Raw genomic sequence first — 16588 nt, 5'->3', positions numbered from 1 at the left:
AGAATATTACCTCATTTACTTTTCCTGAGAGTTCTGCATAACATACAGTTATCCCTATTTTACAGATGATGAAACCTGAGGCAGAAGAGGTTAAGCGAGGTATTGAGAAGTCTACTGGTCAGTAAGTGGCTGAAGAGCCAGGCCCACTAATAGAATCACACGAATGTGTGCACATGCACACACACACACACACACACACACCCCATTCACACAACACCCCCGAGTTTACAAAGCACTTGAGCAGTAATATATCCCCATTACTGAGCCAAGCACTGGGCTAAGTTACACATTCTGATCCCATGTGAGCCTCACAATATCCATGAGCCAGATGCTGTCATTTGCCTCTTGGTGGAGATAAAATAATAACCTGATCGATAGCACAACAGTGGGCAATGGTAAAGACGAAGTTTCCCATGTGAGTCTTCCCGTGTCCCTGGGTGGTCAGTGGGTCCGTGTTATTAACACTCCTCCCACTTCGCAGATAAGGAACCTAGACTCACATCGTTAGTAGGCGGCCCCAGATCACACCAGAGGGTTTGAACGGAAGGTCTCGGGCTCCAAGCCTCAAGTTTCTGCACACACTTCTCTCTAGAGAATCTTTTCTGAGAACCAAACTGAATGGGCATTGTCCATGCTTATTCTCCGGCCCTTGTCCGAGCCTCAAAGGACTCCACCCAGCACAACCTCCACGGGGAGATGCCAAGTCTACCCTGGAGTCAAACTAGATGGGGAGTTTCCCCAGGCCTGTAAGGAAAGCTACATCTGAGAAGAGGCCCTACCTACTCCCAGGGCACCCCACACCACCCACAAGGCCTTCCCAGGAGAGAAGGCAGAGAATGGCCCCGCTGAACAGTCTGCTGAAAGCATGGAGCCTCGGCTGCCAGGGCAGACCCTGGTGATGCGCAGAGGAGGAAGAGGCAGGACGTGTCTCTACCACCACAGCAGGAGGGAGGTGGAGAGGATGCACCTGGTGCCAGCCTGCCTGGCTTCAGATCGCAGCTCCTTAACCAGCAGTAGGGCCTGGGGCAGCTGCTTAACCTCTCTGGGTTAGCGCAGAGTCAACGGGGATAACCACCTTTTCATGGGATTGTTACAAGGACTGCCTTCAAACAGAGCACCGGAACAGTATCTAGCACATAACGAGCACTTGGCAAGTAGGGGATGGAAGCGTAGGTCCAGAGTCCTAGCCAAACTTTGGGGCCAGACGGGCTTCTGACTTTTCAGATTTCAGAAAGTAGACATTACACACGTGTACACACATATGTACGTATATGCATTTGCACATTACATGTGTCTATTATATGACCGCCCCAGGAAGGCCTGGGGTTATACTTTATAATCAAACACATTAATTTTTCTGCAGCACAATAGAAATATTCACTTTGAGTGTATCTTTCTTAAAAAAAGACTGTCATTACGTCAATTCAGGTAAAATTTGCCACCAAATGTGTGAAGAAATTTTTTTTCCGGTTTTTAGAATTTTCTGAATTTCAGAATTACAAATAAGAGATTGTAAAGCAATAGTGGCAATGAGTAGCAATACCTTCCACATCGCTACTAGGCATGTAGGCTCCAGAAGCAGGGAAGCATGGTTCAGCCCCTCCTGGCCGTGGGACTGGGGGTCAGCCACTTATTCCCTGAGTCCCAGTTTACTCATCTTAAAGTGAGGAGGATGTTAATAGACGTCTCGTGGGACTTTTGTGAGGATTGAATGAGATAATATATATAATATATATCTCTGCATAGTGCCTGGCAGCTAATAAGAAGTCCATCGATATTAATCAAAATTAGGTCGATTATTACTAGGAGCTCCAAATGAAATCAAGCCTACTCTCTCTGAACACTTACTTTAAGAGAAAAAAAAAAAGTCTTCCTTCCATAAAACAAAGTCAGGGAGATAGACCACAAGAGACTCTAAATGATAGGCGACAAACTGAGGGTTGCTGGAGGGAAGGAGGGTGGAATGGGGTAACTGAGTGACAGGCATTAAGGAGGGCGCGTGATGTAATGATCACTGGGGGTCATAGACAACTGATGATCACCGAACTCTACCTCTGAAACGAAGAATACATTATATGTGAATTAGCTAAATTTAAATAAAATAAAGTTTTAATAAATGGATAAATAAAGTTGGTCTTCCATCTTCCAGGTAGCACAGCCCTCTGGGATGACTTGAAGCCAGTGAGGCACGGTACAGGAAATAGTAAACTTTATCCGGGGAGTCAGCCCAGCTGCGTGTTCCTGAAACTCGGCCGACACCACTTCCCCAGGATGGAGGCTGAGTCCCAGCCATTAGCCCACAGCAGAGCACTGAGCTGTCGGATCAGAACCCTGGGGTTCTGGGGGCAGTGGGGTGGGGAAAGGGCCTCTTACCTTACACCGGTGACAGCAGGCGCCGTGGGCACACTCAGCCCCTTCCCTCAGGGTGCAGTTCGAGGCATTGCAGCACGGGTTTTTACATTCCTGCAGGGGCGGAGGGTATGGCCATGAGGCTCTGGGGCAGCTGAGCAGGGAGACCGGTGGGGTGAAGCCCTTCCCCCACTTCCCACACTTCCCCACCCCTGCCCCACATGCCCCTGGGGCCCAAGCTCCCTAGAAAATCTTTACCACAAAATTCGCTTTATAGGTTTATTATGAAGCTCGTGTATATTAATCACAGAAAATATACAAAGGCACAATCGTCAGTAACATCACAACACAGACACACGTTTTGTAAATATTCACACACAAAATGTGCTCCTGCCCTCCCCGCCCCCACACTCGTGGGCCTGATATCCCATAAGAAAAGGCCACCGAAAGCAAAGGCCAGGCTGGAACAATCTGAAGTTTATGTCAGTCCTGAGGCCTGCCTCCCCAGACTGCTCTCCCCACCTGCTGCTCTTCCTCATCCTTCACTGGCCTGGACCTTTCTGGAACAGAACGTCTTTATAGGTTCTTCCTTCTTGCCTTATGGGTCCTGATGTGCTGATGTACAGCATGAAATCTAAAAAGATGCTGAAACATCCCAATGACCCCGAGTGTCCTTATCACTCTCCTGCTATATTCGTAGGCCTATCCTAAGCCGCTTGACAATGTGCCAGGCCCCCTAGGTCCACCACAGCACTGTGAGGCATGATTACTGCCATTTCACAGATGCGGAAATGGAGCTCAGACAAGTCCTATGCTGGCAGGCACACACCTAGCAAGTGCTGAGGCTGAAGTTAAGCCGTGTCTGCCTGGGGCGTGTCCCAAGCTTATGAATCATATCATAACCTTAACCGCCCAGCTCTGGCAGGGAGAGACACATCCCATGCCCCGCTACGATATCCATCCATTTGTTTCCCTAAGAGAAGGAAGAGGCTGCTTTCCTTCCATTAATCGCCCACTGTCCTGGGCTCCAGGCAGGGTTTCCTCCCACTTCAGGGTCGGGTTCCTCCTCTAGCTGAAGTGTGCTTTCTCTCCCTGTGCTCCTCAGGAACTCCTAACTTTGCCTTCAGATACGGGGTCGGAAGTCACACGCCCACCTGAGTAGGGCAGCTGCTCTCACAACGCAGGTGCTCACAGCACATACCACTGGCCCTCCTAAGCCTCTACCAGAGATTGTACTCACATGCTTTTGCATTATTTGGTCAATGTATGTTTCCCCCACTAGATGATATGCTCCACAAGGACAGGAACCCTGTCTGTTTTTGCTACCCATCCTGTCCCTAGCACCCAACATAGTGCCCCACGCTCAGTAAGTACTTGCTGAACACAAGCCAGTTGGCTGAGCCCACTTGCAGACTGCTCCTCAACTCCACCGGACCCTCCATCGTAAGAGGGCTGACTCCCTCCTTTCTGATGGGTCTGGATCGATCTCTCTGAACTCGTGGTGGTGGGAGTAGCAGAGCCTTTAATTAGTTTTTGTTTTATTAGGAAAGTTGGGTGCTGGCATTGGAGACAAAACTCAGGGGTGACTGGGTGGCTCAGTTAGTTGAGCATCTGACTCTTGGTTTCAGCTTAGATCATGATCTCAGGGTCGTGAGATCGATTCCTATGTCAGGCTCTGAACTGAGCATGGAGTCTGGCTTAAGACTCTCTCTCCCCCCAAACCCTTGCTCTCTCTTTCTCTCTCTCAAAATAAAAACAATACAAAAACCAAAAATCAAACCATAGAGAAGGTTATAACATCAAACAGTCGTATACAAACCCTTAGTCTCCCCTACACACAGTTGACTGTTTTGCATACGTTAACGTACATATTTCATCCTTCAGAAAATAGACATGAAACCATCCAGTTCTCCTTTTTTGCAGAACAACACACATCTGGCAAAAATGACAGAGCTATGCTGCATGCCCACCAGTTTGAAGATCAGAAGGAACTACAGAGCTTGAACACAAACAGTTCTGTTCCTTCTTCCTGCGGCAGCCCTTTCTAGACCTAACAGTACCTCCTACCTCCTCTTTCAATCCTCTCTTCTCCAGCCTAAAGAGCACAAGCTTGTTACTTTAAGCCTCCTCAAGGCCCAGGTTCAAGTTCATGTGTCCAACTGTGTGGCCTCTAGAATGAAGTTTGTGCAGCTGGAGGACCAAGAGGCCATCTGTAACTGCACTGGGGAGGAGACGAGGTTTTGGTTAGACCAGACACACTCACAAGGTAGGTGGACATCACCAGGGCTGACCTCAATCTGAAAGTGTCTGCATAAATGGTCCATATTGAAGTCTTACTCCCCACATCTGATTTGTGATGGGGTGTTTGACAGCCATGCGTATGTGGGAAATGCCTAAGACTAAGAAGTGGTCAGTTGCATTCTCCTTGACGCAAAGATTCGAAACCAGTGCACACTCTCCCCTTCCCCCTAGCATTACCATGACACCTTACCTCTTCCTCCCCACAGTCACATTCTTCCCCATCTTCCAGGTACCCATTCCCACACCTCCGGCCTCCATACAGCGTCCTGGTGTCTGGCATATTGGAGAGACACATCCCACCGCCTGACTGCAGATACCTGTCCAGCTCCTTCCTGTTGCAGCCATTGAACACTCTTGGAAAGGGATGCCTGGCAGAGAGTAAGGCTGGAGTCAGCTGGGATCTGAGCACCAGGAGGCCAGAACAGTCTCAGTCCTACCGCCCATGAGGCCGATTCCACCTAGACTTAGACCCCCATAGTCCCAGGCACACGTGTTATGTCCCCTTAGAACATCACCGATACATTATCTTACAATTGTTTCTCAGCACCCCATGACGTTCTTTTTTCCCTCACTGTGCATGGAGGAGGTAAGTGAAAATCAGAAGCAGCAATTTCTGCCCTTTATAGGAAAGGGTGCCATAAATAAAGGGTAATTGAATATGTTATAACAGGTTTCCTGAGTTTTAGAGCTGAGCAGAATACTAGCCAATCCAAACTTTCCTGAAGCTGTTATTAGATGGAGATTTTCTTGGAACAAAAGAACAGGCCAAAAAAAGCCAAGATCATGGGTTTAATTTCTTCACTGGGGCCGGGGATCCTATGACCTCTATTCTAAGGATACAGGCAGCACTCCAAACCCAACCAGCAATTTACATATGCATAGTTTTATCACAAGATTATGAAAGGTGCCGAGTCCTTTCATTGGAAAAGAAAAAAGAATCAGAAGTCATACATTCTCTAGCATTGGGTCAGTACCACAATTTAGGTCTGTAAAGGAAGAGTTATCCTGTCCGCAATGCACTAAACCAACTAGAGGTTAACCCCTTCCATTGTCCGTTCTGTCATAAGGCATTTGTGGCCAAAAATTTTTAAACTACTTTAGTAGTTTATGTTTGTGTATAGTTTAAAACAAAATGGAGTAATAATTAATATCACTCCCAACCATATGACTATAAACACGCTTTTTAGATTGAGAGAGAAAGGGGTGGCCTTAATCGTGAGCTCTGAGGGAGTTGAGCACGACCCGTGGAGTTGTATTTTGCACATCAACATCATCCTTTGTATGTCACAGCCAAGAAGTGACAGACAAGCACTGAACACTGGAACCCCAAGAGAGTTGCATTTCCTCTTAGGGTCACTGAAACACCACTTCCTAAGGAGCATAAGCAGGCTCTAACAGCTTGGGGTAGAGGGAACACAAACTCCTACCACGAAACCTTCCAAAGAGTGACTCAGGTCTTGGAAGAACCCAATGGGTCTTGGAAGAACCCAATGCCCTCTGCTGCACGAGTTCAGATACTAAATATTAAGAGTTGTAACTAAGAATTGTCGGTGTTAACAGAATTTTCTTTCAAAAGCTCTGGTTAAAAAAAACCCTCACAGATACAGGGAGACGTAGCTGGCTTGCTCTTGTACCTCATGGTAAATGCAACCTGTAAATTCCCTGAGGAGTCACTTATGTGGGCATGGGTGTTCCCTGTCCTTTTCCTTTTTGTGCAGGCTACATCAGAACTTTTAGTCAGCACTGACCAAGCTCCCTTGGGATGAAGGGACTTAAGGGTTGGGGCTGTTCAAAACGAGTCCTCTTCAAAAATTCATGAAGTGAAAAGGATACATGGGGTCAGGCCAATTTTCCAGCTGAAGACCCTAAGACAGAAATTAAATATATCTAGGGGTCCACCAGCACCAAACCACCTGCTACAGACCTAGAGCTCCTTGCACACATTTGCTTTCTTGGTTCTCTTCCAATTTCTTTGTCGTCAACCACATTTCTCTCCAAAGCCCCCACAAGAGCTATGACAGAGGCTCCTAGGGCCCATGGAGAGGAACACTCAGGATGTAGCATCCTCACAGGCTCTGTTCTCCCCACCTTGCCGTCCAACTCACCCGGTGGCAGCCGCCATGATGCACCCGCCGTCAGCCGCGCTGGCCGAGCAGCAGTCCGCGGAATCGTGGCTCATGCCAAAGTTGTGGCCCATCTCGTGGGCCATGGTGGCGGCCACGCCGATGGCATTCTCGGAGTGGTCCTGCCCAAGGAGAGAGTTCAGGTCAAGAAGACATCTCTCCCTGCTCCCTGGGTCTGTCTTTTCTTAGCCAGGCCTCACAGCTGCCCACTGATTCCACGATCAGCGTGTACAGACTCCGTGATGGAAGCCTGTGCTTTTAACCGTCATGCTACATCTGTGGTAAAGGGGTGTGGACAGACAGATGGGAGAGAAGGCCTCCTTGACATCTACTTCACAGGTCAGAAACGAGTCATCCAAACAGCACCACAGAGCCAGAGAGAACTTCCAAAGAAGGCTGGAATTTCCTAACCATGACTTTGAGACGGGCTCTTGTTTCATAATGATATGCATAATAACATAAAACCTAGGATAAAGAATATTTTTAAATCTCTACTATCTTACTATTCTCTAGTCCCTGGTTTGGAATACCTGAGAGATCTAGCGACATCACTAGATGTCATCATGTAGGGCTCTCCTGAGTTTGAAAACTGGGGATAAATTATAATAAATGAAAATTTACCCCTGGATACTTCCATCTCTTAGAATTTAGTGATTTCGTTTTAAACAACTGCCGTACTTGATGTCAAGGGTTTTTTCCCCTGCAATTTTATATATATATATATTATATATATATATATATTCCACCCCCCCCCCACAAGACAACCTCCTGTCCTGTAAGGCAGTTTTCTGTCTTCTACAGCATCAGCATCCTGGCGGAGACTCACCATGTTGACTCCTCCAGACTGGTACACGGAGCACATGGCCATGAGGGGGGCCAGCCCGATGGTGGTGCCGTGGAAAGACATGCCCCTGCAGGAAGGAACAAGAGAAGGTCATTCAGATGGCAGCCGTGAGGGCTGTTCCTCTGTGCCCAGGAGCAGGCGGCCATCACGGTGTTCCTTGGCCCCGCTGCCATTCCCAGATCGTTGCCAAGGAGAGACCCCAGTGTTCTAGGCCAGCTGGACAACTTCCAGGTCACCACACCTCTCCCTTCCTGCCACCTACTCTCTCACTGTTCCAGAGAACTAGAAAGGGCAAAAGGCCACTTTTTCCCACAGTATGCCCAGAGCCCCATTCCCTGGAAGGAAATGGGCAGGGCTCATAAAGCTGCATCCCATTCCTGCTGCAGAGGAAAAGGTCAGAGGGAGGGGCTGAGGAAGAGTGGCACAGGTTCTGACTCTTAAGTGACTCATGACCACTTCTGCCAGCTGCCAGGGTCCCGTGCCATACCCTCGGCTCTGCAGTCAGCGGGACAGGGAGGGTGGAGGGACTGGGCAGCAGCTGTGGGGGCTGATGCTTCATTTCCACCTCACTTTGGGACCCAAGAAACAGATGTGTCCCATCAGGAGCCTAGGAAAATGCAGCTGGGTGCAAAGATGAACCGTTTCTGCCTTTGTTTTGCAATGGCGATGCAAACCTGCCAACAGCCAGCGACACTCCCCCTGGCTCAATCCATCCCTCTCTCAGCTGTATCCATCCAGGGCAGGGGAGAGGGAATGAACAAAACACCAGTATTCTCGTGCACGCCAAAAACAGGGAATTTATTTAAAGGATCTACATGGAAGCTCATTCCGTGGGGCTCTCATAGCTCCCTGTTTGTCTTCTCATTTAGACCATGAGAACTTGAGAGCCAAGATGGCCTTATTTCTTTGGGGGGATCACCAGAACTTAGCATAGAATCTGACACATAGGGGGCACTGAATAAGTGTTTGCTGAATTGAAGGCAGATTCTTCTTCAGAGAAACAATTTGCAAGAAAACACATAAAATACAAGCAAATCTCTATGAAGCCCCAAAGGTTATTTTATAAACTTAGAAATGGCCTTAGGGAAGTCTTGCTGGACACCTGGATTCAAGGTTTTGCCCAAAGCAGGGCACCAGGCTTCCAAAATTCAGGCAAAACCCCAAAATCTCCTAGGTGAATGTACCATTGTGAAATAACCATAGCCCAGATTTTTGGTACAGTTATTTCTCCAGTTCTTTTATTTTTATTTATTTATTTATTTTAGATTTTATTTATTTATTTGACAGAGAGAGATCACAAGTAGGCAGAGAGGCAGGCAGACAGAGAGAGGAGGAAGCAGGCTCCCCGCCGAGCAGAGAGCCTGATGCGGGACTCGATCCCAGGACCCTGAGATCATGACCTGAGCCGAAGGCAGCGGCTTAACCCACTGAGCCACCCAGGCGCCCTCTCCAGTTCTTTTAAAGACTTTTTTTTTTTTTTTTTTTGACAGAGGGAGAGAGAGAGCACAAGCATAGGGAGCTGCAGAGGGAGAGGGAGAAGCAGGCTCCTCACTGAGCAGGGAGCAGGATGCAGGGCTCAACCCAGGACCCTGGGATCATGACCTGAGGTGAAGGCAGAGGCTTAACCGACTGAGCCACCCAGGTGCCCTCCCCATTTCTTTTAAAGAAGCAACAAATGTTTAAATGATTGTTGATTCAGAAAGATTTTTTTAGGGAACAAAAGGAAATAGATTTACTATGTAATGTGCCTTTTCTTATAACCGTCTCAGAACACCTTTTGAAGTCAACACTAAAAATACCAGACATTCGCACCTCCCGCACCCCTGGGGGACTTCAGGGGCCCTCATGACCGCCAACACTATCCTTTTCTCTCCGGAATTGAAGAAGTTCCAGCACAACTCCCCCCACCCCCGATGTCTCCCTCCCCTATCTGCCTCTTGAAGCCCTTCCGGCTCTTGGTGCTGAGCCCCTGGGAACAAAGTGAAGGGCAAACTGAGGAAGCTACAGCTTTGGCAGATGAGCGTGCTTTACAACGAAGCACCATGAGGACCAAAGGGAGCCCCTTAGGTTGTTTGGAAGCAGCCCCTGATGGTCAGTCACTTCCCAAATACACGTCCTGCTGTTTCAGATGGTCAACAGAATGTGTGTAAGTCTCAGCTTCTCACCTAGGTCGTCAGCACTTCTTGGGGTTGTTCTGACTCTTAGGGTTTTAGTATTTTCCTGGGTGTCCTGGCGGCAGAGCCCATGTCTGAGAAATAAGGATTGTTTGGACCAGAGTGGCAGGATGGCTAGGACCACCCACACTGAGCACCGGGTGGGCGGGGGAGGGCGGGCACAGGGTGCCCACACTGCAGGCGCGTGCTGTGCAGCCAGCCCTGAGGAGACACACATGCACGAAGGCCACGTACGTGATTAACTGGGCGTTGTCATGGTTCTTGTGGGTGAGCAGCTTGCGCCTCCAACTGAGAAATGACCAGAGAGTAGAGTAGGGGTTCTCCGAAACTTCACACATATTCCCATGTGTCCAGACTTCCAAGCCCACGAGCGCAATTCGGATGTTCAAGGATCGATAAAACTGAAAACGCACACAGAGAGCCACGGCATCAGCTGTGAACACCACCCTGAGATTTACATGCCCCTTCCTAGGCTCGGCATTCAGAGTGGATCCCAGATTTCTCTTTGGCACATGCCCCCCCGGGCATGGGGGGCGACAGGGGCTGTGAGTCACATTTCTCAGGAGAGAGCAGTGAGACCCTAAGAAAGATAGCCTACGATGTGCAGGCAGAGCTGGGGTCACTTAACTTGGAGGAAGGATAGGGCACAGGACACAGACTTGCTTCCGCACGTGGACAGGGCTATCCTGTGTAGACAGCACCAATGCTGTCTCTAAACTGCTCCTAAAGTGGGGCGTGGCCAATAGGTATGACAGACAGGAAGACCTGTTTCATTTTAAAATAGGAAAAAAAAAATCCTTGTAACTAAAGTTAGTCATAAGGAAACTCAGAGCTAAGCTCTGCTGTTGTCTGTGATAAGGACCCTGGGCCCAGGCATCCAGCACAATCCTCTCTCCCAGTTCCTTACATGGTTACTTATCTTTTTTATACATGTCTAAAAAGTTCTGTTATACAAAATTCCTCTTAAACATTGAGGTGTAACTTACATAACATAAAATCCACCCATTTGGGGGGCGTACAGATCAATATTTTTAGTAAATTTACCAAGCTATAAGATGATCACCACAATCCAATTAGTATTTTCATCATACCGAGAAAGACCCCCATGTCCTCTGACAGTCTTTTCCCATTTTCACCCCCAGACCCAGGAGATCACTCATCTGCTTCCTGCCTCAACAGATTTACCCTTCCTAGATGTTTCCTCTAACCAGAACGACCAGACCACACATGAGGTCTCTGTGTCTGACTTTCCTCACTCAGCGTGTTTTTGAGATTCCTCTCCCTCATGGCCTCTTTATCACTTTGTCCTTCGTTCTATTGCTAAACAGCATTTCGCTGTATGGATATGCCGGACTGTAGATGGATGCATTACTGTGTGGGGTCTCCTACACCTTGAGAGATGCTCATTCGCAAGTTTCCTTTCTCTTCCCTGGAGGTGTTCGGACTTTGTCACAAATGCCACAAACAAGTGGCCAGCATTAGGCTGCAAAGGTCCCAGATCACCTCTCGAGTTTTGTCCAGAGATCCTGAAATTCTAGAAACGAGACCTGACTCTCGGGTTCCTTCAGAGGAGGGTGACACCTGGGCTTTGTGATGTGGTCTCTTTCATCTCCTACACGTACACATGGGAAGAGGGTTCTCTGCAAAGCTAAGTGCCACCGGAAGGCACAGGTCCCAGGGATTCTTTGGCCTACCCCAGAGATTACTGACTGTTTTCAGTTACTCTGAAAACAAAATTGCATGGAAACCCAGGTCTCATGAGCAGAAGATACCATCTTAATCCAAAATTGGTGGGTAGTGCGGCAGCTAAAAACAACAATCGTCACATCGATGTTTATTGAGCACATTCTATGTCCCAAGCACGGAAGCTTAGGAAAGTTCAGTGACTGGCCCAGAGTCTCGGCAGGAGGACGGTGGAGGCGGGATTAAGGCCTAGACAATGAGATCAGATCTCGGAGTCACTCAAGCCCCTCTTGACTTCGGGGCGGCATATTCACAGATCTAGAGAATCATCTTGCCCCCAAGAAGCTGTGGCCTAAGATGGGTTCTAGCTTTGGTGAAAGAGCAGTTGATTGCCAAGGAAATTCTGATTTTCCCGTTTTTGTGCCAGGTCAATTGTTACAGGAAATAAAGGGTTTTATTTAGGATTCCAATTTGAACTTGTTTCATGAGGGAGCTTTTAAGGACTTAAACTTGGCTTTTTCACAGTTAAGGAAAAACATTTTGGATTGGGTTCCTGATTCAGCAAATTTAGTGCAGTTCATTCCAGTTTTAGTTCAACAACAGTTCAGTTCATGTAGCTGGGTCAGCAAGCCTCAGAAGTGCCTTCCTTCTCCCCAGCCACAGTGACTAAAATCAGCTGCTCAGGAGAAAATCAAGCCCAGAAGGGACCAGCTAAGCAAGGCTTGGGGCTTCACATAAGGGCTGAGGCGTAGTGTCGCCTCTCCCACTTTTCATCAGCACCCTTGGTTCTACCCCCGCAGACCAGCTGGAGAGTTCACAAAGGGGAGACCCAGCCAAGCTTCCCACCTGCTGGGTCTCCAGAACAATAGACATCACGTGGGTGAGAACAGGGTCTGCCTCCTGTCTACCCCCCAGGAAATGAGCTTCTCTTGTTTTCCCAGATGTTGAGTGTTTGGGATGTAGGATCATTTAAATGTTATTGTTGAGTGAACTGAGAGCTAGAGAGAGGACTGAGCTGTGTCCCTGGAGGCCTTCCTTCCAGGAAATGCTCATGACTTTCACCTGTCACCAGTGTTTCCAGAGCCATCTAGGGCAAAACAAAAACATAGACCACAGACTCTCCCGCCTGATGACTTCAGAGTGCTATCACATTTGCTTGTAAATCCATTAAAAAAAAATTTTTTTTAAGTTCTCTTCTTGATCTTCTAATGTTTAGAAAAAAATAATTTCTCCTTTGGACCTGGGCTCCATGAATCCCGAACAGGCCCAGAGCTGCAGAAGCACTGCGAATGCACTGAAATTGTACAATAAATGTTTTCAGATTCTTAGAGACCTGTGATCTTGAACATATTAAATTCTAGTTTTAAAAACTATTTACTACTAGCCTGTCAAGAGTGTACTGTAATTTAAGGTTATCATTCTACTACATTTTGCAGTATAACAAATGCCCTTTTTTATAAAAACAGAGTATTTCCAAGTCCCAGACCAGGCTATTCTAGTAAAATTCAAGAATTTGGGTATTTTCTACAGGCATGTTTTAAAAGGGCCTGGTCTAGGAAAGTTAACCATTCACATTGTGTTTCTGAGTGAGAAATAATTTTAGAACCATTTTATAGATAAAGACCACACAGTCTTCATGATACTTCAAGACTCTATACTCAATTTTTAAGGCTTTGTACCTTTCCTATGCTCACCTACCTCAATTCTCCCTAACTCAGGAAACTTCTGGGCTTTATGCCTGGAAGGAACCTTAGAGAACCTTAAAGCTTTCTTCAGCTGGGCTCTTCCATGTCTTATGTTGCCTGGCAGCCATTTGCAGGGGTGAGGGGAAGGAGCAAGAGGACCGCACTCTGGATGCTCACCCCTGCTTTGAGAGTCCGTTTTTATCTTTTATATTAGACACGGCATAAGATTTCATTGAAAAGAAGAGTTCCACCAGAAAAACAAAAATTTTGAAAGCCACTGATTCAAGCCAGCCCCTCTACTTTGTAAATTTAAACATAACACAAAACTGCAACCCAAAGAAGATAAGCTCTCTGGCTAAGGTCACAGAGTTGAGAGCTTTGTTGTGACCACCCTGAGCCTCTACGGCATTGCTATTCCATCTCAGAGATTGGCTGGGGTGACCAATCCCTGAGGCAGCTCAGGTGCCATGCCACCTCCTGTCCTGTGGCCCCTCGGAGGTGCTGGCACGTTTCCCACAAAGTACACACCTGGTCTCACCTTATCAACGTAATTGGCAATCTCCATCAGCTTGTGTTTGGTGGCGTCCTGGTCTCGTCGATTCTTCTGAAACTAAATGGAACAAGCAGAGGTAGGTGAGGCCCCAGAATCCCTTCCTGGACCCCATTTCTTGTCTTTCAGTGAGGTTTTATTTTCTCCAAGCTTCTATGAGAGCAGTTATTTTTATACAATTTCCTCTGTCCCCACACACTCCCTACAGTGTCAGCTCAGGGAGAGCAGAACCTGGCTTGGTGTCCCCAGCTGCCAGCTCAGTGCCAGACACACAGTAGACAGGTCATGGTTGTAGAGTAAACTGGATTCTCTTCCTCCAGGCCTTGAAGTCAAACCCGTTCTCCAGTCCTCCAAATTACCAGGTCTCCTGCAAACTCTCACGGGGGCTTAGACGTGGGACCAGTTTGATCCTTGTGCTGGTCATCGCTCCAACATGAAGCCATCATCACAGGGATCTCATGAGGCCTCCCTAAATGTGATCAATCAACACTGATCAAATTGCTGCTAAAAGCTGCCATGTGCAAGGCATTATGCTTGGCACTAGATAGGACACAGTGTGAGAGCCTGGTACTGGTCCAGAGGACCCTCCATTAAAACAGAAAGAGAAGGGCACCTGGGGGGCTCAGTCGGTTGAGTGTCTGACTCTTGGTTTCCACTCAGGTCATGATCTCAGGGCTGTGAGATCAAGTCCTGCATCAGGCTCTGCACTCAACAGGGAGTCTGCTGGGAATCCTCTCCCACTTCCTCTCCCTCCTCCTTCCCCCTGCTTGCTCATATGCTCTAAAATAATCTTAAGAAAGAAAGAAAGAAAGACAGAAAGCCCAAAATAACAACAATGGCAGAATCGATATTTAAGAAATACACAATTAAAATGGGCACATAAATAACGGCAATGGGAAGCCACGTGAATGACACACTTGGGGGCTGGCAACCAGGACCGTAAGACCTCGGCACACAGGATTCGTCTGACATGCCACTTGGATCGACTGGCAGGGCCTTCTACAGTGAGAAGAATTCTGAGACGGCATGGGGTTCAGCCGGAAAGAGTGTTGTGCTCGATTACAAATGTCTGCCATGGGAACCAGTAGGGAGGAGACATTCCAGTAGGTAGCCTCACATTTATCGTTCCTGCCTGAGAGGGAATAGATCTCCTTCAGCTGCAATGATGAAGGAAAGCTTCACAGTGTAAAGAGAAAATCTGCTACAAGTGTAACCTAAATTTGCAAATATGGGCATGTCCTGTATGCTGCCATTGTCACAGAGAATCAGGGTGCCTATCTGATCTACCTCGCACACACTGTGTATGCTACTTCAATTCCAACACTTCCTTCCTCCACCCCATCCCAGAAAAACATTCAAGCAAGAATCACAAAGAACAGCCAGATAAAACACCCTGGGATATCTGTTGGGACTAGGGTGTGTCTGGCCATGAGCCGGCGAGAAAGCCACTGTTTCTACTCTCCCACTGCTTGAGGACTTGCCTGGGCTTCTTCGGAACTGTGGCTCACCAGAACTGTCCTCGCACTTGACCCTTGCTTTTTAGAGTGCAATTCGATGCGAAGCCCTATGACTTGGACCTATGACTTGTGAATCCTGAAGTTTCTTGGTCGTCCCATTTCTAAATTGGTCTCACTGCAGAGAAAGGGTGGCAACATTTACTGAATATTTATTAGAATATCAGAATCAGAGTTCACTGTTTTTCAAATATATTAACCCTGTCTTTCAACAACTGCCTGATAATACCACTGTAGTTGAAGACATGTACCATGTTTTCCAGAACAGAAGACTCAAGCAGGAGTCGCAAACTTTCTGTAAATGGCGAGACTGTGGATACTTGAGGTTCTGCGGACACACCGTGTCCCTTCTACTCCACTCCGCCGCGGCAGCTCAAAGCAGCCACGGACAACACATACAAGCAGGAAGCATCTCGGCCAGTAGGACTCAATTTACAAAAACATGTGGTGGGCTATAGGCTAGAGTTTGCGGACCTCTGATGGGAAGAAAGAAGTATCTCAATCTTATACTTTCTAGGGTGACAAAGGAAGTAAAATGTGGCACATCACCTGGCCTTTGCCGGCCACCCCACTAGGTGTCCAGAGCACGACAGCAGTCTGCAGGCCTGGTTGTACAACCATCCCACATCCTCCTGCAACAGACTATGCTGTTCTTTCCCTGCCTAGATTTCCTATTTCACCTGCGGAATGAATAAAGGGAGAGCGGCCCCAGGCCGCCCCACCTAGGCCCAGCTGCTTGGTCACTTTTACTGCACTCTCTGGGCGGCTGTGCACCCTGGGCCAAATTCAGAGCCCAGAGAAGGAGCCTGGCCTGTCTCAGCACCAGGCTGTAAATCACAGATAAGGCAGCCCTCCCCTTCCCTGTCTTCCCCACCTCTCAGATTAACTAACTGTCAGGAATTCACTTCTGCCCCTTGGAGAGGGAGTCTGGGAGAGGTGGTGTAGGAGGTAGAGATTTGGGAGCCTGTGAACCTAGCCTGACTGATTACAACCCCCTCCAGTGAATCATTCCAAGCCCAGGACCCCGAGCAACGAGCACGGGCCCGACCCACAGGCTGAATGGGTCACTCCCTGTAGTCAATGCCTATGGGGCTGGCGCTGGAGGCTCTCTCCTCTGGAACAAGATGGCCCTAGACCACACCACAGTCCTAGAGGCAACTTGGGGGCCACTTTTCTTCTTGGGACTCTGCTGTGACCCCAAATGCCACGAGACTGAAGATGCTCAATCCCTACCCCACCCCCACAACTTCAGTTTCCCGACTTTCACACCCAGTAGGTTTTAGAGGCCTCCAGCCAGATGCCACTGGGCCAAGTGCAGGGTTGAAGGGGAGGATCATCTCACCTTCACATTAGAGCAGGAGCTTT

General features: G+C 48.1%; 1 protein-coding gene across 2 annotated transcripts in view; it reads right to left on the bottom strand.

Annotated features, from left to right (window-relative positions):
* Nucleotides 1–16588, bottom strand: part of ADAM19 (ADAM metallopeptidase domain 19) — an 80487-nt gene that overhangs the window by 16567 nt on the left and 47332 nt on the right. For both annotated transcript variants that reach the window (XM_032337172.1, XM_032337171.1), the window contains 6 exons: nt 13698–13769; nt 10026–10192; nt 7600–7684; nt 6756–6895; nt 4841–5018; nt 2374–2463 (listed from right to left, as the gene is read on the bottom strand). In XM_032337172.1, coding sequence (XP_032193063.1) covers nt 2374–2463; nt 4841–5018; nt 6756–6895; nt 7600–7684; nt 10026–10192; nt 13698–13769 — 732 coding nt within the window. The remainder of the gene's footprint in view (nt 1–2373; nt 2464–4840; nt 5019–6755; nt 6896–7599; nt 7685–10025; nt 10193–13697; nt 13770–16588) is intronic.

This window comes from Mustela erminea, chromosome 3 (genome assembly GCF_009829155.1).
Source record: "Mustela erminea isolate mMusErm1 chromosome 3, mMusErm1.Pri, whole genome shotgun sequence".
NCBI classification, from domain to species: domain Eukaryota; kingdom Metazoa; phylum Chordata; class Mammalia; order Carnivora; family Mustelidae; genus Mustela; species Mustela erminea.
The sequence above is the reverse complement of the archived record's forward strand: the minus strand, read 5'-3'. Positions and strand labels throughout refer to the sequence as shown.